This window comes from Aphelocoma coerulescens, chromosome 4 (genome assembly GCF_041296385.1).
Source record: "Aphelocoma coerulescens isolate FSJ_1873_10779 chromosome 4, UR_Acoe_1.0, whole genome shotgun sequence".
Lineage (NCBI taxonomy): Eukaryota > Metazoa > Chordata > Aves > Passeriformes > Corvidae > Aphelocoma > Aphelocoma coerulescens.
In genome coordinates, this window is record NC_091017.1 from 56,318,067 (window position 1) to 56,343,103 (window position 25,037).

Consider the following 25,037-nt stretch of genomic DNA (forward strand, 5'->3'; position numbering starts at 1 on the left):
AAAGGTTTTAATTTTGATGCTTCTTTCTGCCTGAGGTCTTAGTAGGCTGAGATTTCTTGACCTGAAGCCTTAAACTGTGAATGATTGTTTATGACCTGTAGAGGAAAGGTCAAATTTAACACCTTTAGCTCTCTCACCCCACTCAGCCTCAAAATTAATACAACATACCTATTACCAAATTGCAGACATTTCATTCAGGACTGTGGAAACTAATGTTTTCTCTGCTTCCTCCTTCCCCTCCAACTACTGCTTCAGTGTGTGACTCATTTAACCCTCAGAAAACTGAAGATGATCAGACTTAGCTTGGTTTGCCTATTCCTTTCTCACAACCAGGGACAAATGGATTATGTGGGGCCTTGCTTGAAAATTTTCTTCTAAAGCCTCAGAGTTTTAGGCCAGTGTTTTGGGATGATCTTATGATGTGTATCCCATATCGCTGCCTATGCCCAGAAATTAATTCCTGTGCCTTTCTATGCCTTTAAACTGAGCCTGAGAGGGGGAAGGAAAAAACTGAGCCAGTAGCCCTTGGAACCTCTGTAATACAGTTAATAACCCCTTTTGTGTAACCTTAAGAACTCATCTGGCTTCTGTTGGCTGGAGGACAGAGAAACCCTCTGAAAGTCAGAGAGTACACCAAGAATCCTTCCTGTTACTCATGTGGGAGCCATAGCCATCACCAGAAATCAAGGAGTAGAAGGTTTTAGCAAGGCAAGCAAGGTTTCCTTGCCACTTTGGAAAGAACTTGGAACTATGTGACCTCAGGGAATGTAGCTGATGTTATGATAAGCAATAGTATATAATTACAGTTCTCTAGTATCACCAGTTTCTGGATTCCAAAATCCTTGAGTGAATAAATTGGAAAGGGTGGCTTTTGATGAGCATGGGCATCAATTTAAACTTGTACTTTGGAACCAGAAGCCCACATACTATTATCTTTTTTTCCATGATGTGTGCCAAATAATTGATAAAACAGCTAAATGTGCAACGAATTATTAGAGCTAGTTTTTCTGATTCCACAAGAAAGAATGAGTTTCTCAAGTGTTATTAGAATATTTCAAACAATTATTTCAGCCTCTGTCATAATCTCAACCCTTACTATAAAACCAGCTTTAATCCATGAAGAAATTTTTCCTGTTCTTGGGGCCACGTGTAGTCTCACAGCACATCAGCCACTTTATCTGTGCATTTTGGAAAGGGACTACACTTTTCTGTGCAGCCTGGGGATGTGTGCCTGCAACTGGTACTGCACTAAAATCTGTAACTGCTCCAGCACTCCAGTTATCAGGGAAAGGGAGTGTGTAAATGTTTTCTGATGTCAGATACTGTATCAGTGCAGATTCCTGGCATTTGATTAGTCATCTTGGTGACTAGCAGGAATGCTATTTTTACATGCACAAAAATATCAACATACAAAACTGATAACATGGGAGTTAAACACCCTCCAAAACCTAAAATATGTGCAGAATGAAATGGAAGTATAAAAGTGTAAAAGTTTTTTTATATATTTAAGTAACATATAGTATAAAAGAAACTGAACTATGGCAGACTGGGAGACTTGACACAATGTGGGTTGCCCTGCTGAGAGCTCAGCTCTTCTTTAGCTTTAGAAATGTTACAAAGCATCTTCACTGAAGTTCAGCTGCAGAGGGTTAGAGGAAGGAAAGGCACTCAGGAGAAAATAATGGGACTCTGTGGGAGATTCTGCTGAGGGGAAGGTTTAAAACCTCTGTGAAATTCATGTTTTTATTCAGGGTTTTGGTTAGTCTGTTTTTTCTTTTGGAAGTATTTGCTAAGATTGACTATAATGCTCATTTGTAGTCACTGTTTTGTCAAGAGAAAGCAGTATTTATAACCAATAAGTGAGAGAGTTGTGTGTTCTGCAAGGTGGCTCTGGGTTACCAGTTTGATTTCCATAGTTTTGATCTTTGTGTCTGTTTATACTGAAGCAAAATAGACTTGAGCACAAGTGTGATACAGTCTCTGCTCACTTTGACTTGTGGTGGCATTTAGACTTTGTTTCACCTACTTGACACACAGGTGACAACGAGAATTGCAGTTAAACATGAAGTCCTTGATGTGACCAAACACCAGCTTTGCAAACCTTTAATAATTGTACATGTAAGTTCACTTCTGCGGTTCTTGTCAGAGAGATTCTTCACTCTTTTGGCACGGTGCTGGTCCTGAATAGCTTTTGATACCCGGCCAAGTGTAGCTGTGGTTCCTCTCTGAGTAAGTAATGATGACATACAGGCAGAAGTGTGAAATGTCTTTTTGTGAACAGTGGTAGAAAAAGCTGCAAAAAACCCCAGCAGTATAAAATTCAGAAATGGAACAAGGTATCTGCACGAATGTATGTGAGCTGACTATGGAAAAGATGGTATGTAGCTGGTACAGCTCAAGATGCCTGAACAGAAATACATTGCTTTTAGTTTTTACCTATCATAAAAAATGACTGAAACCAGCCCCAAACAAAACTTTGTTGAGTTGGTGAGTAAAAATAGATTATGAAAGGTTCCTAATGGTTTAACAGAGGTATTCAGGAGTATGAGTTTTATTTTAACTAATTGCAAATTTTTCTTTATGGCAAACTGTTTATTTGAATGTATTTTAAAGTTTCATAAAGAAGGGTGGTAAGAAAATTAAATGTACTACAACTAAAAAGTGCTTTTAATAGCTGTGTGTGCACTAGAGTCAGTTCTGATGAAAGCTGATGATGTATTTGATTTTATCCATGCAGCAAAGGTTTTTTTGTGAATTATATTGGAAGTAAAGCTGCCACTATTTTGTCTAATTGTGATATCATTGTTTTGTCAACAAGTGCCTAACTCTATTCAGTATCATGGATTAGTGCCTAGCAATAGGAGCATCTCTTTTAACTTGAAGTCTAGACAGTATCAGCTGGCAAACACTCTTGCTGCTTATTGAGAAACATTCATGATGCTTGGTCTTGTCTTGGGTCACAGATGTCCCAGAATTTTCTGTAGCATATTAGTCAGTTCCCTGCACTAAGGAAAGCAGAATAGTTTCAATTCAGTTCAGTTATCAATCTTAAAATGAAAAATGCTGATTTTCTTTCAGCAAAGCAAAGGGTTAAACTTTTTAACAAAATTGGAAATGTAACTGCAAAACAAGAATTTCAAGGGAATCTAATGCTAGTTTGAAATGTAGCTAGCACTGCTATCTAGAATAAAGTTTCATGCTTTTCAGCTTCTTTACCTGAATCTTTAGCTGTTGTATTAGTCTGGAGGCTTATAGGAGTGAAGTGTTGATTTTGGTTATTGTCATGGTTTAACCCCAGCCCACATCGGAGTACCACAGAGCTGCTTGCTCACTTCCTTGCCATCCCCCACCCCCACTGGGGAGAAGAGTCAGAAAAAAAGTAAAACTTGTAGGTTGAGATAAGTGCTGTTAAAGAACTGAAACAAAGTAAAATATAATAATAATAGTAATAATAATAATAGTGATGATGATGATGATGAAAATGAGAGAAAAAGGAATAAAATGCAAGAGAAACAAGTGATGAACAGTACGGTTGCTCATCCCCTGCTGGCTGATGCCCAGCCCATCACTAAGCATGGATCAGCGCTCACCCTCCCCCAGTTTCTATACTGACCATGACGTTCTGTGGTATGGAATATCCCTTTGGCCAGTTCAGGTCAGCTGTCCTGGCCATGCACCCTCCTGGCTTCTTGTGCACCTCCTTGCTGGCAGAGCACAGGAAACTGGGAAGTCCTTGACTAAGCACTACCCAGGAACAACTAAAACATCAGCATGTTATCAACATTGTCCTCATCCTGAATGCAAAACACAGCCTTGTACCAGCTACTAGGAAGAAAATTAACTCTATCCCAGCCCAAAAGGGACAGTTATTTACATCTGCCTTTACAACACACCACTGTCTGCGCTGTTGATTTTCTCCCAGGCTCATGTCCCTGTTCACAATGCTAAGTGAATGGCTGCTTTATTGGATTCCTTCAGCCCCAGATTGCCCTATATTGTCATATTCTTTGTGGCTTCATTACGGCTGTCTTGTCATAGGGAATATTCTCTGTTAATTTTTTATAAAATTTTTTGGAGGAAGACACAACGTGAGATATCCTTGATAACCATTCTAGTGTAAAGATGATTGACCTGTAAAGGTTTTTAACTGTGCCAGTTTGCGCCTGTTAGCTTTTGAGGTATAAAATTTGTCATCTGTCAGGGTGCTACGTTAATTACTCTCCTTGATAAGCAAAAAATTTTGGCATGGTAGAGCTCTGCAAGAGATCTTGCTATGAACAGAAGTTGGCAGTGAGTGTTCTGCTTCCTCTTTTCTGTGTGTGCAAAGAGGAGATGCAGTTGACAGATTTCTAGAACATCTGTGTAACATCAAAAGCAGACTTGAAATCAGCAATGCATAATTATTTAAACAGTCTTTCCAAGGGAAATATTCTATACCGCAGGTAGGTTTATTTCCTCCTAAACTGGGCAGTTATGTAAATACTACAGAAGTAAATGTATTTTTAGCCTGAACTGTTAGAAGTTTCCTTTCATTGTGCTCTTAACACCCATATGGTAAGGAAATTTCATTAGTTCTTAGAATTATATAGCCTGTTTTAAAAAGCCCTGTTTGTTTTTTTTTACTTCCTGAGGTAGGTAATTATTGAGGAATTAGCATCTCGTGAGATTTCCCACCTGGAAGGTTACATGTGTTTGAAATTCTGTTTTGAGGATGCTAACCATCTATGTGGAGGACTTTTGCTGGTTCTTCAACTTGAAGATGAATTCCACGCACAAAAGGTGGGTTATATTTGCTTCATTATTTACAATTTTTTTCTCTTTGTTATATATATATATATATATCTTCGACTTCATCAAATCTCAGGTGCTGGTGTTTCTTTGCTTCTGGAAGATACTCTTGCATTTTGAAGTTTCAGTGAAAATGCTCATTTGAATTTCAGCAAAGAGGAAAGGGAGAAAAATCATTTGGTATGGCAGTTTTAGTTCTCATCCAGCTGTAATTTAATAAGATTCTAAAACAGCATTGGAGGCACAACCCTTGATCCTTAATATTGCTTTGTTAGATGTATTTGCTTTACTCTTTGTGGCACTCTTCAGGGCTATACAGTGTGGCTCATCAATTGTTGCACTTCCTAGCACAGCATGTACAGTAAACTAAAACTCATCTGGTGCTGCACTATGGACAGAGAATATATTTCTAGTTTTTTCTCCCTTCAGAACAGTTCTTGCTTTATTCCTGACATCCCTTTTGCCCAGGAGGAAGTTCCTCCAGATAGTTCTAGGTCAAAGTTTATTTGATTCAAGAGTTAGATTGTTTATCAGCCTGGACTCTGAAGAACAGAGTCAACTGCACTTTGAAGGAACTGGGTCGTATTTCCTTGTCTTGTTTTGTCTTGCAGTTGACTCTCTACTTTGACCAACCATCCCAGCTTCATTTCTTTTGGGTCCTCAGATACCCTAATATAACCTTCTGAAGGAATAATTTGACCTCTCTATTGGATTCAATTGAGGTAGAAATTTATACTTTAGTGATTTATTCTTTTATTGCTTTCGGTGATGTTAGTTGCATATATTTTTGCTTTACTTAATTAAGAGGAAACTTGGTTATGCCTGATAGGAGACTTGGAGGGGAAGGGTTGAGTTTTGATATCAGTTAAATTATGAGGGACTAACACACATTATAACCTAGAACTGAAAAAATAGGTTTCTGGTTTCTATTTAACAAAAGATTACACAGGGACAGAATTTTAAAACTTTTTAAAAGTTTGGGTGGTTGTTTGTTTTTTTTTTTAACAGAAAAAATCAGAGCAGAAAATAAAACTGGGGATGTTTGTCTTCTGAAACTGTTTATGAGGTGTTTATGCTTCATGTTGTCTGTGTGTTTTGTTTAATTCTTGACAACAGGAGAGTAATGCCCAGGTCATGGTTTTCCAGAATAGGACTGATGCCTCTCCAAATCCATGTAGGCTGTTGATAGGATGACCAGATACTGTGGACCATATCCACAGAATCTTTTCTTCCCTGGGTTTTTTGATACTTAGAACTAGAATAATTGTCCCTCGCTGTTTCTAGAGAGGTTCTTCGTCAAGTTCCAACCATAGGAAAATTCCTAGGACACCTAGGAAATTCTGGAGTCTTTGGTAGTGTCTATTGTTTTCTTTCAGATTTTGGGTATCACTGCTTCATACATAGTCCAGTCATGGTGTCATTTTACCATTGGTGTACTTTTGGTCAGACTGGCATTACAATATTCATGACTGTGCTCAGCTTCACTTCTGAATGCTCTACCTCCTCTCCCAATGGCACAGGGGATTAGGGAATGGGGGCTGTGGTCAATTCATCACTTGTTATTTCGCGCTTCTTCCTCTTCACTCTCTTCCCCTGCTCCATCCTGAGGTCCTTTCCACTGGAGATAGTTCTCCACAAAGTTCTCCAGTGAGTCCTTCCCATTAGAGTTGTTCAAGAACTCTTCAGCATGTTTCCCTTCCATAAGGCACAGTCCTTCAGGCACAGGCTGCTCCAGCATGGGTCCTCCATGAGGTCATGGTCCTATCAGCAAACCTGCTCCAGAATGGGCTTCTTTCTCCATGGGTCTACAGGTCCTGCCAGGAGCCTGCTCCAACACAGGCTTCCCATGAAGTCACAGTCTCCTTCAGGTGCCTACATGCTCCAGCATGGGGTCTTGCATGGGCTGCAGGTGGATCTCTGCTCCATTGTGGACCTCCATGGGCTGCAAGGGCACAGCCGCCTTACCAAGGGCTGCAGAGGAATCTCTGCTCCGGCACCCAGAACACCTCCTCCCCCTCCTTCTGCACTGGCCTTGGTGTCTGCAGAGCTGTTTCTCCCATATATTCTCATTCCTCTCTCCCAGCTGCAGTTGCTGTTCCCCAAGGTTTTTTTCTCCCTTCTTCACTGTGTTATCCCAGAGGCACTACTAGTGTTGTGGATGAGCTTGGCCTTGAATCCAGATGCTACTGGCTCTATGAAACACAGAGGAAGCTTCTGGCAGCTTCTCACAGAAACCACACCTGTAGTCCCCCCACTACCAAAACCTCACTGTGCAAACACAGTACAATGGACAGTATAATTCCTCTTCAGAATCCTTGGTTTACTAGAAAAATGGGCCCTTATGTCTTTGTGCTAGGACAAATTGGATAATCTGACCCTGAGAGGGTGCATGGCAGTGTCCAGGGTCTTTGGGGTGTGATGAAGAATATCATTTGAGTGACGAGGTTGTTTTTGCACCAGTTTCTGTGAGGGTGGTTTTATTGGAGTTTTGTCCCCAGATGTGTGGGAACTTGGGATGTACAGAAAGGGCAGATAGAGGGGTTGTTTTGTTCTCCTTTATTTGTAAATTCATTGATGACAGTTTGTACCAGTTTCATATTTTTTCATAATTGTTGAGAAATTTGTATTTCTTAACATCTTTGAGTTTTTAACATACTGTGGCATCCCACCCATTATAAGGGAATTAATTTATATTTGACCGACCCAATAATTAGAATTAAAGAATGGGAGGGAAGACAATTGATAAGAACTTAAAATGAGAATATGTAAAAATAATATTTTATTACATAGATTTTATATTGAATTTTATTTTCACAATAAAAAAGCAACTTCAACCATTCAACAGCTTCATCAAATTCCATGTGTTTTCTTTTTGTAGGGCTGGACTCACCAGTGAGACATATTGAACAGAAAACAATGATATGCTTCTGTGTTTCTGTAAAAAAACAAGATAAAGCTGGAAAGCTGGATAGCATGAAATCCCTCACAAATATCTATGTCTTTACTTGTGTCTTTACATTCACACTATGGAATAATATCCAGCCAACTGTAGAAGATGAATTTATTGCAAATTATTCAAGCAGTTTGCTAACTAACATTCCAAAAATCATTCCAGTTCGTACTGAAGTATTAGATTTATCACATAATAGGATCTCTGGACTTAGTATCTCAGAATTTATCTATCTTTCTGACCTTCAAGTACTAAATCTTTCTCATAATCTAATTACGGTGCTTGACTTTAGTGTCTTTATTTTTAATGAAAATTTAGAATACTTAGATTTATCTCATAATAACATTTTGAAAGTTTGCTGTCTAACTCTTGCATATCTTAGACATTTAGATCTTTCTTTCAATAAGTTCACTGCCCTGCCCATCTGTCAGGAATTTGGGAACATGTTTCATTTGGAGTACCTTGGATTAAGTGCTACGATGATACGAAGGTCAGACTTCAGGTATATCAAACATTTGCAGCTGCACACTGTCTTCCTGACCTTGGGAAACTTTTCTCTCTACGAGCCTCAGAGTCTGACAGTCTTGAATACAAGGAACCTCCACATTGCTTTTGCAGCAAACCAAAACTTCAGTTTTCCCCTCTTGTACGATGGAATGAGCACTTCAGAAAACTTAAAAATAGTTAACGTAAGATATACCTTGAGCTACAAAGATTTCCCCTCTCCTCCTTTAATGCTTCTGAAGAAAATCAAGACAACAGCTCTCATGCTTGATGCTGTGGACTTACAATGGGCTATCATCCTGCAAATTTTCATGCTTATTTGGTATTCACCTGTGGAACATTTGACTGTGAGAAATTTGACTTTTCGGGGACCATTGGAGGAGTTGATTGAATATGCATTTCTACCCGTATTAAGCTCTGTGGAACAATTAATCTCTTTGGATGGCTCCATGAAAGCATTAACTTTGGAGCATGTTCGTAATAAGGTTTATTATTTCAACCAGGAGATTCTATACAGACAGTTTTCAGAGATGAATATTGCCAGTTTGACAATATATGATGCATATATGCCACACATGCTTTGCCCCAATAGAACAAGCTCATTTGAGTATTTAAATTTTTCTCACAATGCCCTGACAGATGAGTTGTTCCAGAATTGTGGCACTCTCGTGGATCTGAAATCACTTATTTTGCAGAAGAACAAATTTGAGAGCCTTCCCAAGGTAAGTTTCATGACCAGCCGTATGAAATCACTGAAATATCTGGACATGAGCAACAACCTGCTGCGCCACAGTGGTGCTGACATGCAGTGCCAGTGGGCTGAGTCCCTGACAGAGTTGGACCTGTCCTCCAATCAGTTGGCGGATGCTGTGTTTGAGTGCTTGCCAGTCAACGTCAGAAAACTCGGCCTACAAAACAATCAGATCAGCAGTGTCCCCAGGGGGGTGGCGGAGCTGAAATCCTTGGAAGAGCTGAACCTGGCATCGAACAGGCTGGCTGACCTGCCAGGGTGCAGTGGCTTTCCGTCCCTGCAGTTCCTGAACGTCGAGATGAATTCGATCCTCACCCCATCTGCTGACTTCTTCCGGAGCTGCCCAAGGGTCAGGGAGCTGCAGGCCGGGCACAACCCATTCAAGTGTTCGTGTGAGCTGCAAGCCTTTATCCGCCTGGAGAGGCAGTCAGGGGGGAAGCTGTTTGGCTGGCCGGCGGCATACGTGTGCGAGTACCCGGAAGGCTTGCGAGGAACGGAGCTCAAGGACTTCCACCTGAGCCAGCTGGCTTGCAACACGACGCTCCTGCTTGTGACAGCGCTGCTGCTGACGCTGGTGCTGGTGGCTGCGGTGGCCTTTCTGTGCATCTACCTGGATGTGCCGTGGTACGTGCGGATGACGTGGCAGTGGACGCAGACGAAGCGCAGAGCTTGGCACAACCCCACCAGAGATCCGGGAACCGTTCTGCAGTTTCACGCGTTCATTTCCTACAGCGAGCGCGATTCGCTGTGGGTGAAGAACGAGCTGATCCCGAACCTGGAGAAGGGGGAGGGCTGCGTACAACTGTGCCAGCACGAGAGAAACTTTATCCCCGGCAAGAGCATTGTGGAGAACATCATTAACTGCATTGAGAAGAGCTACAAGTCGATCTTTGTGTTGTCTCCCAACTTTGTGCAGAGTGAGTGGTGTCACTATGAGCTGTACTTTGCCCATCACAAGTTATTCAGTGAGAATTCCAACAGCTTAATCCTCATTTTACTGGAGCCAATCCCTCCGTACCTTATCCCTGCCAGGTATCACAAGCTGAAAGCTCTCATGGCAAAGCGCACCTACCTGGAGTGGCCGAAGGAGAGGAGCAAGCGTGCCCTATTCTGGGCTAACCTGAGGGCGGCTATTAGCGTTAATCTGCCAGTACCTAGGGAAGCAATTGAGTAGGAGAGTGATGTTACACCTACTAGTAATATGAGTATAGGAATAACTAACTTGACAGTTTTGTATTAAACTCTGCTAATATTTTTTTCTTTTTTCTTACAATATTCCTAGTTTGTTGCAAAATGTAATTGTGATACATACAGATATTGCTACTGCTTATTTGAGTCATCCAAATAGTCAGAAGTCATCTGTAGTTGCCCATCATCAACAAAGAGGGAGAGAAATTTTTGTAGTGATTGACCTTATTTTTAGGTTGCATTTATTTTGGACTTTTCCCATTGGAAGCTATATTTGAAAGTAACAAGCATAGTGGTTGGTTGGGTGTCATCAGGCTGCCAAGGTACACATTTAGTCTTTTATCTGACATGGATGTTGTGGGGTTAATATTGCAGGGATCAACTTTCTTGGATTTAATTAAATAATACAAAGAAGAAAGCTCTTGTTTGAATCCCATCCAGTACATTGGTAGAGCAGATGTCAAGGGTAGATTATCCACACCCCTCTAGCCTGTTTTGCTTTCCTGGAAGTCTTTCCCTTCATCACAGAGCGATTTTTTTGGGTAAGTGCTGAAAAGTTGAATCCATTAATCCTTGTTTAATGTTCTTCTTCCTTTGCTGTACTAACCGTGACCAGTTGCCTAGAGATACCTGCCAAGTCATAATTTCATAGAATTTGCTATTCATTTTCTTCAAATTCACAGTTAATACCTGTACTTTCTAATTTTTTTGTAGTATTGTAACATTTCTGCTATTATCCTATCAAACTATACTGGTTTGCATGTTTTTCCTGTTTCCTAATACTTAGAAACTTGATGTTTGGAGGTGAACCCCCTTTTGTCTCCAGGCTTCCACTGAACCTGTTACCTTGCTCATTTAATTAAGGGAGGATCATCACACAGGGGGAAAAAAGAGTTTTCCTTTATTTCCCTGGGAAATAACTTCTCTGCTAAAATCTTACTGATTAAACTAATGGTGTTTGTTGATAGGAGACATCTAGTAATTTGCTGTGCTTGGATTTGAAAGCCTAATAAACCTCTCATTCTTTATGTGTTATTAAATTTCATGTGTCATTTCAATGGTGATGTGGAGTTGTGTCATTATACTTATGGCTTAATGGAAATGCAAAGTCCTGTGATGACAGCTGTGAGGTGATCAAACTGGTGAGAGGATGTGATCCTTAACACTCACTGAGGTGGCTCACTGAGCACACACCAGGTGTGGTAGCTAGATGAAACAGTGAAATTGAAGCTGTGGGAGAGCTTCCTGATGTCCAAAGATGCTGAGACACTGCTGGCTCCCACCTACCAATTCAGATTAACTGGATAGGATTGCAGTAGGATGCCAGGTGCCTGGCTCCTGAGCTTTGGAAAGAAGAGATAAAAACCTCTACTAAATCTTAATTATCACTCAATTATTTCCACACTCATTAGATCTGTATCTCTCCAGTTTAGAGAGGAGGATGTTGTGGGGGACCATGTCAAAGCCTTACCCAGAAATTAAGATTTAGGAGACATTAGGGATGCCGGTGGGTGAGAGGCTGAACATGACCCAGCCATGGGCACTCACAGCCCAGAAAGCCAAACGTGTCCTGGGCAGCATCCAGAGCACCGTGGGCAGCAGGGCCAGGGAGGGGATTCTGCCCCTCTGCTCTGCTCTGGTGAGACCCCACCTGCAGTGCTGCATCCAGCTCTGGGCCCAATATAAGAAGGATGTGGACCTGTTGGAGCGAGTCCAGAGGAGGACACAAAGATGATCAGAAGGCCGGAGCACCTCTCCAATTAGGACAGACTTGGAGAGCTGGGGTTGTTCAGCCTGGAGAAGAGAAGGTTCCGTGGAGATCTTGTTGAGGCCTTTCAGTATTTAAATAGGACTTGTAGGAAAGATGAGGACAGACTTTTTAGAGGGTCTGTTGCAATAAGAAAAGGGGTAATTGTTATAAACTAAAAGAGGGCTGATTTAGGTTGGATATAAGCAATAATTTTTTTATAATGAGGGTGGTGAAACACTGGAAGAGATTGCCCAAAGAAGTTGTGGATGTCCCATCTGTGGAAACATTCAAGGTCAGGTTGGGTAGGGCTCTGAGTGATATGATCTAGCTGAAGATGTCCCTGCTCATTGCCAGGGAGTTGGACTAGATGACCTTTAAAAGTCCCTTCCAACCCAAGCCATTTTATGATTCTATGATTTTATGATTTTACCTCTCCAGGACTTCTTGACACTTTAAAGTGGAGAATGCTGCCAAGAACACGAGCCCCTTCTTCCTGAAAGACTTCTCCCCCTCCCAAGCATTACAGTCTAAGGACATGATTAGCAGTCACACTTAGTGCTAATGGGTTAAAGGGCACGTAGTCTGTTCTGTTTACTAGACAAGAAAAGAGGAAGTAAAATTTCTTAATTCAGCCTTTCCTGTCTCTGTAAATTTAATGCATCAGCAAACTTGGGGTTATGTCCTAAATAATGCACAGACTGGGCTGTGAAGGAGTCCCTCACCTTTAAGAGTGTTCTGAAATGTAAGTTGTAGGTGGGTGTGAAAGAAATAGCTTCTCAAGTCTGCCATGTATATTGTTTTGGAATATTAATGCTGTTAAGCCTTTATCCTTCCCACCTCACAGATCTTTCATGCACATGCCAAGTATTTCAGTTATTTACATACCATACCATACCATACCATACCATACCATACCATACCATACCATACCATACACTACAGCTTCTTAAAATACATTTCTGAGTTCCTTTGATAAAGCAGACTCTTTTGTCGTGGTTTTATGTGTTGGTTGGTTTTCTTTATTAAGTTAGCACTTGATGGTATTTCTCTTCAAGCAACACTGTGTATTGGCTTAGTTAGTGTTCAGCCAGGACAGAGTTTTAACTGTAATGGATACATTTAAAATGTTTTTATGGCTAAAAATTGCAGTAAAGACACAGAGATCAGTTTTGAATCCTTGAGCAGATTTCTGTGTATGACAGGATCGAACTCAGTGATAGCAGATAAGACAGAGGGAACATGTTAATTTCCCAAGTACAAGAAAATAAATGTTACCTTAAATTACATCTCATAAGCTTAAAGTTTGCCTTTTTCTCAGATTAAGGGGGACACCCAGTGGCCGATGAAATTATCACTGCTTCCTGAAAATGAGTGCGCAATGAACGTGCGCAATGAACGTACGCTATGCTTTTTGACTCATAGGAAAACAGAGAGAAATCGTATCAGCCCAGCAACTGGAGTAGCCTCTTGCAGGTGTGCGGGCTCGAGAGGACAGCTCAGGACGAGCCCTTCCCCGTGACAGCTGCCACGCTATTTCCTCCGTGCCATTGGTCCCTCCTGCCTGAACCTTAAATCAACAGCATGATAGAAGCTGTCTCTGGCTTTGCATGTGCAGTCCTTATTTTGAAGCAGGAGGCCAAGAAATACAAGCCAGTCTTTTTCTCATATTCTGATTGCTGTTTGTAGGGTTTTATTTTTATGCCTCATTTCTGCTGTACCTGCTTTCCCTTCTGTATGTCACCACGGCATAGCACAGGTGCTCACCAGGCTGATCTGCAGGATGCCAGGCAGCGAGAGACCAAGACCTTGATGCAAATACTTCAGCAGAAAGAGGAAGTGTTAGACAAGCACAGTGAATTCAGCCGGGCTCCCTCTTCTTAGGCATCGGAAAAGGTGCGAAGAACTAAAACCCCATTCTTTGTCACCTCTACCCATCATCATGATCATCATCTCTCAGCGCAGCCTGCAGGTGTGTCTGGAGGTGCGCAGCACTCAGGTGCCGACTCTGGCACCCCGCTCTGGGAAAGGCTGTGGTGCAGAGCATGGCTACGGGAGCAGGCCCAGTCAGTCACCCTGCGAATGGTAAGGAGGGCAAACTCGCACGTTTGGTGCTCCACACCTGCCAACGGGCTATTAGAACGCCCTAATTAGAATGCCCCAATTAGAAGTGAGTAAAACATTTTTGTGAGCTTGCCAGTCAGTGTGCTGCTGGACACAGCCCCTCCAACATGAATTCCTTGTGCTCCCGCCCTCGGCCCCGTGTAGGGCAGGCACACACGGGAGCGGGCACGGCCGGGCAGAAGGGCCACCCAGACGCCCAGAGCCGCAGGAGTCTCCTCCAGGCCTGCCTCCGACCCTCACACTGCGTCACTGCTCTTTGTCACCCCGCACGTGACAACATGACCACCACCAACATTCTGAGGGATTTATTAACAAGTATAATACATATGCACTGTATACTAAAGATAGTATGAGGACTGTACAGTACAAATTTATGTTCACAGTTTGACATGACAAAATGTCATTACTGAATTCCCATTGGACTACCAAAGTAGAAACAGTGAAAGTACATTAAACATTCACATCTTTAGTAAGAAAAGATTACCAAAATGTCTCCCTATTTGCAAGTTATAGTAATGCACGCTAGAAATCTTTAATTAGCCATTCTGTCTTATTAGCTTATAAAATATATTACATTTTATTAAAAAAATTCTGCATAGTTTATAGAAGTATTAAAGTAAATAAAACATCCTTGCTATATGTTCAGGTGAGAGATGCTAAGCAAAAAGATTATTTTGGCCCTCTAAAGTACATGAAGTGCTAATATCTGTAAAATATAATGAAAACTGGTGTAGCCCTCTTAAGAAATGTAAAATGCTTTGTAAAATTTTTTAGAAAGGATTTGTATTCAACTATATATTGCTAACCTTGGCAGAGACAACATACTTGAACAAGATGTGGCATTAGAAGTATCACTGCAGAATGCTGCGGGTGTATTTAAAGAAATCCCACACATTAATACCTGCTTAGTTTCTTGCAACTGTATTAGAAACTAGTAATTTATTATAATCAAATGGCTTGAACAAGCACATTTTAGTAAAACAGTATTACCTGTTATACACTGCACAGTGCAATACTGTTAGGGAGAAAGGTGAGGGTTTTAAATATACTCATTCTCCACGATTAGGATTTTCTATCTAAACTGGCTTTTCTTTAGGACATAGATGGAATGACTAGCTTTGGAAAGTATTTAATTGTGCATATTTCAAAATTACAAGGTATCCCTCAAATAAAATTGCTAAAATGAACTAATGAGCCGGTTAAGATGTTAATTCACATTCAGCTGAAAGTGTATTTGTTTGTGACCTTTTAGACATCGCACAAAGACACCACAGACACAAGTGAAAAATCCTGTAAGGAAGGCATTACCATGAAATAATTGCAAATACTTATATTTAATATTTAAATTTTTGTTGTCCTAATTCACAAGACACTTGGATGAAGAAATTTTAAAGTTCTCCTCGATCTCCACTGTATTTGTCCCCACCATTAGCATAAATATTTTCAGGAAAAAGGTACACAAGCTAATGAATTAACACGGCAAATAACCTAGATTAAATATCTGAAGTAATTCTTAGTTCTAAAAGTTCTGCTTTTAGGGTAGATTTAAAAAAAAATTAAAAAGAACGTGTTAATGAAAACATTTTATGTAAGCCTCAAAAGAGAAACAGAGCATTAGAAAGAAATGTTCCTTAAACATCCTGAATTTTAAAAATTTGCATTTTTTTAAGGTAAAAATGGGACCAGTTGCTATTAAGGTGCTTATTTTTATAGTATCTGTTTTTTCCCCTCTACAACGGAACAGAGAATTGTTTTCCTCCCAGAGTAGTAAACATCTGTAGACTTGTGACTGATGCCACAGGGTTCCCTCCACACAGACTCTCAGCCAGTGATGTGCCCGGATTTCCAAAACTGCCATTAAAACCTAGAGCCAATTCTGCTACCACGGACAATAAAAATATCCAACAAAAATCCCCATTCTGGAACAGTTGCTCATTAGTATCAGTCTCTTTCCTACAAGTTCCTCAATGTCACTAACAATCTGGCCTACCAAGAAAGAAAAAAGACTGATTCATGTGCCAGGTGTGTCAGCACCACAGGTGAGCAGATGAGGGAGAGTTACAAGACATCAGATGTAGCCCTATCGAGGTGGTGAGGATGTATGGACTTGGAACAGAGCAATTGCTGTCAGAGCATTTTTCTACAGGAAGTACAGACCTCTCCTCTAATTCCACGGGCATGTGGATGTCAGCAGAACAGCTGGTAAAGTCCTATCACAAAAAAAGGGCTCTTTGCACTCACACTCTTACATCTCCAAGATTGTTTGGCATTGGACTCCACCGGATATAGAAGCACAGCCTACCTGCTCCACAAGCTCAAATATACCCACCTGCCGATGAACACTCCACCTGCCTCCTGCAGAGTTCTATGAAACTCTTCCTCCCCTCACACCTCCATTGTTCACTGGGTTTTTCCAAAAGAAAGGAAAAGCTGACTTCAGTATGTTTAACTTGCAGGGAATGGTGTTTACCTTACATAGGGCAAAGAAGGAAAACACACTTGTGAGTGTAGAGAAATACATCCTGTTTCCTTGCAGGGCCATAAAGTCTGCCAGCTAATACAGACAGAAACCTTCCTTTCAGAGGGCTCCCAGACAGGAACATTTCTAGGGTCAACAGCAGGTTGCTTGAATTCAATTTATTTTACCTATGGAGTTCTGTTTGCTAACAGACATGGTTTTAATGCAATAGACACATCCACAGGGAAGCAGCTGTACCTACCATCCAGAGACTGCCAGAGTCACAAATCAGAGTTAGGAACTAGATGATTTGGTATATGTTTTTATCCGAAACAGATATGACTCAATTTGTCATCAGAAGTACTTCATATCTGCTGCCATCTTCTCATAAAAATACTCTGGATCAATACTTTTAAATACTGTACTGTATTAAAGTGGTACTCAAAACAATCCAGTTTGGAGCATTTTTGACTTAATGACTGCTATTTTCTGCTATTTTCTGAAGTACAGCAAAGAGAAAAAAATTATTTAGAAGAAATGCAGGGGCATGATTGCAGGGGGATAGTCTATATCCCTGAAATGAGATGCAGTAGGTTTCCATGAATATAATTTAATGCCAAATCACAGGAGAGTACCATAGAATCACAGAATCATAGAATAAACTGTGTTGGAGAATGGTTAGAGGATCAGGGACATAGATTATTGATAAAGACAAATCAATAAAAGAACTGCACAAAGCAAAAGCCTGCAAGCAAAGGCCTGCATGAGAAAAAGCCTCCATGAGAAAATGCCTGCATGAGAAACAGGCCTGAGAACAAAAAGGGAGTTTTTAGGAGGTATAGTGCTGTTCTGATAAAGATGTGCTGACCATCAGAAGGGAGGAAAATCTTTGATCCATCAAGACAAAAAATAAATAATAGAAGCTTGCTCTATCGATCACATTGATTGTCGGCATGTCTTCCCCCGCCGGAAAGTCAGCAAAACTGATTTGGAAGGGAGCCATTGGGATCATAGAGTCCAACTCCTGGTCCTGCACAGGACATCCCAAAAGTCACACCATGTTCCTGAGAGAACTGTCCAGACGCTTAACTCAGGCAGGCTTGGTGCTGTGACCACTTCCCTGGGAAGCCTGTTCCAGTGCCCAGCCACCATCTGGGTGAAAAACTTGCTCCTAATGGTAAACCCTGACTCAGCTGTGTGTCTTCCATCCACACACTTGCACAGAAACCAGACACACAGTCACACAAAGTCTTCCTTTAACAAATCCAGCGGGGCATTATGCAATAAAAACAAGGATATATACTACACTATAATTCAGATGACAGATGACATTGGTTTAGACGCACAGTATTATGTACGGACCAATTCCTGCCCATTTTTCTTCTTGACTGGGGTAAATAATACTATGACTCAATCTTTCTGTAAAGTAATTACACTGTTTAGATTTATTTCCTCAGCATTACTCACTGTTTGGGCAGAGGGGATTTCTAAATCAGGTGTATTTCTAAAACTGCTATATTAACCACATTGCAGAAATCAACAGAGCTGGGAGAGTCCATTCATTGCATTGTTGAGCATAAAATGAGAGTGTATCCCTTACAGGGCACATAAATAATAGTCTCTGGCAAGGACTAGCATTTTGGATATTCAATAACATTTACTATTTTATCAGTATATGCTGGGTTGATTATACGAAGAAACCAACAAAAGCTGTTAGTTTACAAATTCCCTTATTGACAAATGAAATACAATAAACATACTGAATGCAGAAAGGGTTTGCTTAGCATCCCCAGGAGAAAAAAAAGAAGGTTCACATTCTTTAGGTCTGACCCGTGGCAAGGACATAGAAGGGTTAGATAACATCTGTTACTGACCATATGTAAGCTTTTAATGGTATAAACTCAGAGATCCAGACCAGCTGAATCCAAATTAAAATGCATGTGTAAAAAACAAAAGAAGTGTGACAGGAGTCAGGGACAGAAGACATTCAGACTAGCATGTGACGTTTCCTGTGAAGAGCAAGATGGTCTGAACGTGAAAAGCTACGGTCACAGTCTGGGCACTGGAAGGGTTTGATTCCTGTGTGCTTGCGGAAATGCCGCGTTAGTTCATCGGAGCGAGCAAACTTCCACGTGCATCCCTCCCAAGTGCATTTGTACGGCTTTTCTCCTGGAAAAGGAAACACAGAAGTGGCGATTTAAGACACGAACACATCAGTTCTGATCACATCAGTTCACACATAAATCTGACAGATTTATTTTATTGCCTTGCCAAATTTCAGCAAGTAGTTCAATGCTTACTCAAAAAGCCTCCAAACAGCACAAGGCTGCAGAGTACTCTGCACTAGAAACTGTGTAGTCAAAGCTAACTGACCAAAAAACTGTTTCCTGACACAACTTATTTTTTATTGCCTCTCTGTTCCTCTCCCTGCCATATTAGCACTTGTTTTGTCTCATGACGTGCAGAAGCATGAAGGTTTAAGCATTTATTCAAGTATTTTCAAAACAGGGATCTCATATTCTAGATTTCTGGGGGAAAGGACTGTACAGCATGACAGGGAGAAATCTTGTGATTTCTGAGATCTAATGTAGTGTAAATGTCTGGCATCACTGTCACAAGTACCTCAACTTAAACTCTCTCTCCGTCATAAATCATCCTCCTCCTTTAACACCACTGTATTGCCCAACAGGTAAATGGCTGGCTTGATGCACAACAGACGTGAACTGGGCTCCTAAATGTGTCTCCTATCTTTGTAAAAACCTTGGATGTGTATATATTCATTCAGCATGCCAAGAGAAACATTTCTGTGGAGAACAGAGATGGAGATATGTTTACTGGAACACTCATTAAGAAAAAAAGCACCATTGCACCAGTGGTTAGCATCTCCTCAGAGCAGATGCGTTTGCATTTGGCATACAGTCCAGACTTCTGCAAATGGGCTACTCCCATGGAAATCACTGTCAAATTTAACAGCGATGTCATAGGTGAGCCAGTGCAATTTAAACTGATTTGGTGTTTACAGGGTGTGTGGATTGAGTAAACTGCAAGCAACTGAACACAAAATGAGTGAAGAGCCAGTGAATGTAAAACACACCAGCACTGTGAACCTATTCCGGCTTACAGTCTCTTGTTGTAGGTTTTTCCTACTATGTCCTCTGTCTTTTGCTCAGCCTATAATTATTTCCAAAACAATGCCAGATCTACCTTCAGTCATTTTGTTATTTACACCTGTGGTCACCTGGCCATTAGCAGAAATTACAAGCTTAGCCTACTATTTTACCATAGACTTGATGAAAGAGAAGCATAGCTATGCTCAAACCTGTATGAGTTCTTCGGTGAGCTTTCAGGTGGGAGCTTTTAGTGTAGACCTTGTTGCAGCCTTCATAATCACATCGATGTATTCTGCGTTTTCTTTGTGTGTCTGGAGATTCCACAGGTAAAGGTCTCTTTCCTGGCTGAACTATAACTGAAGGGTGATTCCTGCAAAGTCAGATTAATGTTAAAAATGAAGAAGATTTAGCCCAGCAAACCTCAGCTAATATGATTCATAACAGAGCCTTTTATTCACTACCACTCTGTCTCTTGGCAGAAAGAACAACATTACATGCATGTTGAAAAATTCAACAGGGTTTAGCAAATTTTGTGTATTTTAGCAGTAATATTTTTAAATGTTTACTCACTTTGTGGCATGATGTAGCCATTTTTACTACTTCCTAGCTTTTTTTTAAAACTTACAGAGGAAAAACCCCCTTCAACTTCTTGTTTTTAAGTCAAACCCAGATTTCTTAAACCCTGAGCAAACTTTTCTTATATTTGTTCACTATTTTTTTCCTTCAAATATAACTAATTTGCTTGTAATTGGAAACAGCTATTCCATATTATTAAAGAAATTGTGTCTTCAGGGTTTCAAAGCAGAACTCAGTCTTTATTGTTCCAGCCACTCCTTTAGAATGTAATTAAGAATTTCCTGTTTGGTGCTGGCAGGAGGGTGCGGCCTCCCTGTACCACTGACGTCAATTCCTAAAAGTAGAGTTTAGCCTGTGTGGCACACCCACAGGATGTCTGAAGTTGTCCCTCCACCTTCATAAACATAATTTTTCACTCTAGAAGCCCACAGGTACAGTGCAGGTAAGACATATATGAACTACGTATGGACTTCTGCAAGAAAAAACCCCATAAGGATGCTCATGCATGCAAAAACACACAAGCTTCTTAAGAAGTGTCCTTGACTGTTGAATGACACCCCTACTGTAGAACTGGGGACAACCTTGATTCTTTCTTCCACATCAATGTTAGAAAAGGTATGTTTGTCAAAAAGGTATGTGTAGAGTATAATGTGCAGATATTAGCACTCCTTGTGGCAAAACCAGCTCCTCCATGGAACAGAAAGGAGCTTTCTAGAACTCCCGTCTTTTGTAAGTTAATGTATTTCACATGTTTTTACCAATCACCTTATGTTTTGTAACACTGGGTTCTATTAGTTAGTTACTCCCAAGTTCCTTTAGGGCCTAATTTTCAGAAACATTGAATACCTACTTCTCTCAGCAAAATAGAGGCCATATTCTAAAGACAGAAAATCCTGTGCATGGTTTAAGAAGATTTTTCTATGACTCCACAGCAGCAGGATGGGGATTACCAACGTGGGTAAAGTTGAATTCTGTTATTGATTCTTTTATTAAGAATTACAAGCTTGAAATTGGGAGCCAAATTCTCTTTCTTGGGTGGTTCTGTGACTGTTGAATGATGTACTCTTCAAGTACAGATCTAATCTAGCTAAAAATATTATAATGGCAGGACACCCCAGATGGTGATGTTAGACAGAGATGGACACACTCTTAATTAAGAAGGCAGGCTTCTAGCTTCCAAAGAAATGGCTCTCTAAAGCAATGCTCAGTTTTAATGCAGTTGCATACCAGTCTTTTTGGAGAAGCTCTGGCTTAGGACAGTGAACAAACATGGTTTAAATCATTATGTGTGGAGGCTAGTCCTGGACATGGTAGCATCTGGGAGGAGGGAGAAAAAGGGTATTGGCCATACACCATTTCTGATTTACATTTTCAATCTACAAGTGTCTGGAAAAAGCACTGAGAATGTCTCTTCTTCCCCTTAGGGGAGAGGTGGCTGGCAAGACAACAGAATGTTATCAATTATCAGTTAGGGTGTGGCAGTTTAAAAAAATGGTTAGGGTGGTGTCAAATTCAGAGGTAAATATTAAGTAATTGCCACTAATAAAAGCACAGCCCTAATTCTTTCATTCCCTCTTCTACAACCACATGTAAGTTCATGTAAGTCTACCAATTTAAGTGCTACTCTTCAATAGGTAAGAGTATTTTCCAAAAATGTTAAAACTTCAACAGCTTTTTCTTCTTTACCACAGACCACACTATGTTGGCAGCATGAATTAGACTTTGAAACTTGCACGAAAATACGTTAATGAGGCTCCTTGCTCCTTACATTTTGCCAGATTATTACCTCAAGTTTGATTTTAGAAATAACTGCACCGTTACATCGATTATCAGACATACTAGAAAGTCCAGCCATCCCTACAGAAATGCCACCAACATTATTTATATATATATAGATATATATACAACCAAAAGCTAACACTAAAGCAAAATAAGTCACTCAAAAGTCTTAAGTAAGTCACTTCAGTGAGACTAAAGGTTTCCTATGCCCCTTTAATATGCCCCTTTCAGCTTGTGTGTCTGCATAGTACACTCTGGGCAGTTGGAACCAATGAAAAATGATAAAAACATCATTGCCCAACTATAGCTCATAAAGCTATGAGAAAACATCATTTTTTTAAAATAAAGGTTTAAGTATCTCATCTTTTAACTTGTGTGAGTTGTCTACGTATTTTTTTTAATGATAAGAAATACAATTTATAAACTTCTTGTTTTGGATACAGCAGAACTTGAAAGGGCTGGCTCTAGGAACAAGAACTAGAGCTCCACAGGACAGCTACAAAGCAATTTAAGCTCTTATGATGAGAGGACGGAGTCTCCATGAACATAACACTCTGCATGGGCAAGCAGAGGAGATGCTTGGAAAACATGGACTACATAAATGTTTTCTGTAACAAAGCTATCTACACATTATACCAAATTTTATATTCTTTGCTCAGTGCATGGGTTTCCTGGGTAAACTAAACCCACTGGGAAATAAATAATGCAAATCACTAATGCAGGTGACAAGTCTGCAGAAGTCTCAGCCCTGGAGGAAGGGTGTGGTACCAGCCAGGAACAGCACTTACTGGTTTGCTCTTGTTAAAGAGACTTAACAAAGACAAAAAATAAACGGAACCATTTGATAGTCCTGACCTAGCAGTGGTTAGTTCCAGCTGCATAAAGACCTGACTCCCTTGTGCGGCAGGTCCATTATGGAAGGTAAGTTACCAACTAGTAAACATGCATGTTTACTATGTTTATTACAATAAAACGTGTAAGTTTATTTAAAATAAACAGCATATATTTTATAAAAGCTAACTGGCAACTAAGTGCAAAGAGCCTGCAGTCTAGAAGCTGCATCCGAGCTGTTTGAAGACAAGGAGGGGTGCCCACAAGAAGGCTGTTGTGGAATGTAGTCAGCCCGGGAGCTGTGGTGTGCCTTCGAACCCAACGGCCATGAGCAGGAGGAAGGCAGCTTTCTGGAGGAAATACAGGAGACCACCCATCCTATGCTTTTCTTTCTCTTTCTGAACCATACTCACACTGGGTTTTGAGAGTCTGGTTTGAAGTCCTCTTTCCCTGCTCTATGAGGTGAGGTCAAACACAACCACCTCAAGGGTGACAGTGAGCAGGAGGAAAAGTGCAGAAATGGATTCTGAGTTCTGTGCTGTGAGCCCTGCTCAGCTCCCAACTTCAGCTCCTGCTAGAGCCATGCTGGCAGCCTGCATGCCTACCCAGAGCACTGCCTGCTGAAAGATGAGCCAGGCTCTGGGTCATTTAGTAAGTTGACAGGATTTTCCCTAGGAAAACAGGAAGTGGAAGGGTGGCCATGGCTTCTCAGGTACTTTCTTGAGAATTTTTTTTTAATGTTTTCAGTTAAAAGGTTTATGCCCCAGATCTAATTTCTTCTTCTAGCCTTTGTCCTGCCTTCTGCAAACAACACTGTTTTAAAACCCATTAGATCTGTGATCCAGTTCATGCAGTGACCCCAGTAACAGCTATACCAGCAAAATGAGTAAATACTGGGATAGAAACAAGTGGCTGTGAGGAAAGGAAGCTTCAGAAACTACTTCAGCTGCCAAAAAAATCACCCACAGAAACAGTGGCCTCAGGTAAAAATGCAATTTCACTGGATATACACAGAACTTGTAAACCTGAAGAGGGTTCTTCCCACCAAACTGGCAAAATTTATGAAAGGAAAAAGGTCCTCCAAGAAGAGGAAGTCACAACACTCATTTTGAAGAAAGATATTTCAAGTAACATGAATAGACAGATCAGTATGAACTGTCTTTTATGTTTCTTTCAATTTTGCTGCTGGTTTTACATAAGGAAGTTATCACTGGCTTACTCGGAGTTCTACTTTCAGTAAATTTTAGAATTGGGACCTATCAACACTTTAGAAATGCATTATATAAATGGCAGATCTGTTGCAATGTATAAATATAGATCAAGTCCTGTGCTGCTGAAGAAGGGCGAAAGGAAAGTTGAAATCACATTTCACAGTGGCAGTGGTGGGAGGGATGAACATTTTCCTGTATTTTACCACATGTTCTAAAGCATAGCAACAATCCTTCCCACTCCTCAGAACTGGTAACTGCTGTAGTGAACTGCTTTCCCATCTCCTGCTGATCTTGGGATTACTGTTAGCTACTTACTCTTGCAACATTACTTGCTGAGGAGACAACGACGTGATTATTGGAGGGGACATTTGTTCAGGATAGAAGTCAGTCTTCGATGGTTCACTTCCTGGCTCTACTTTGATTGTTTTCTTCACTGTGGGCTTCTCATAAGACTCAATGACAGGCACTGTACGGGAGAGGGTAGGAGAGGGAAGACAACACATAAAAAATATGAAGAGTTATGGAAATAAAAGATATACATAAAAATCTCTAGTTAAAAAGAGAAACCCATCAGTTCTATATTCAGCGTGACAATTTATACTAAATACAAAATCTTTCAGTTTTAGTTATCTCCTGATGAACTATGATTCAAAACATTTCTATTCATTTTCATCAGTCTGATGTTTTTATCAGTCCAAATCTCGGTAAATAAATAGTTTGTGTAGATACAAAAGAGCAATGAAGCTGGTTAGGGGTCTGGAGCACAAGTCTTGTGAGGAGCAGCTGAGGGAGCTGGGGTTGTTTAGCCTGGAGAAAAGGAGGCTCAGAGGAGACCATATCACTCTCTACAATTGCCTGAAAGGAGGCTGTAGCCAGGTAGGGGTCAGTCTCTTCTCACAGACAACTAGAGAGAAGATAAGAGGAAATGGCTTTAAGGTGCACCACGGAAGGTTTAGTTTGGATATTGGGAAGAACTTCTTCCCAGAAAGGGTGATTAGACATTGGAATGGGCTTCCCAAG

General features: G+C 40.7%; 2 protein-coding genes across 6 annotated transcripts in view; one reads left to right on the top strand and one right to left on the bottom strand.

Moving 5' to 3' along the window:
• Nucleotides 1-7,654: 7,654 nt before the first annotated feature.
• LOC138109904 (toll-like receptor 1) lies at nt 7,655-11,191 on the top strand. The gene has a single exon (XM_069014280.1). The coding sequence runs from the start codon at nt 7,705-7,707 to the stop codon at nt 10,165-10,167; it is 2,463 nt and encodes an 820-aa protein (XP_068870381.1). The 5' UTR covers nt 7,655-7,704; the 3' UTR covers nt 10,168-11,191.
• A 3,151-nt stretch (nt 11,192-14,342) lies between these two features.
• KLF3 (KLF transcription factor 3) overlaps nt 14,343-25,037 on the bottom strand; it is a 30,815-nt gene continuing 20,120 nt past the window's right edge. For all 5 annotated transcript variants that reach the window (XM_069014284.1, XM_069014282.1, XM_069014281.1 and 2 more), the window contains 3 exons: nt 24,333-24,483; nt 19,830-19,990; nt 14,343-18,679 (listed from right to left, as the gene is read on the bottom strand). In XM_069014284.1, the coding sequence (XP_068870385.1) occupies nt 18,498-18,679; nt 19,830-19,990; nt 24,333-24,483 (494 nt within the window). In that variant the 3' untranslated portion in view covers nt 14,343-18,497. The remainder of the gene's footprint in view (nt 18,680-19,829; nt 19,991-24,332; nt 24,484-25,037) is intronic.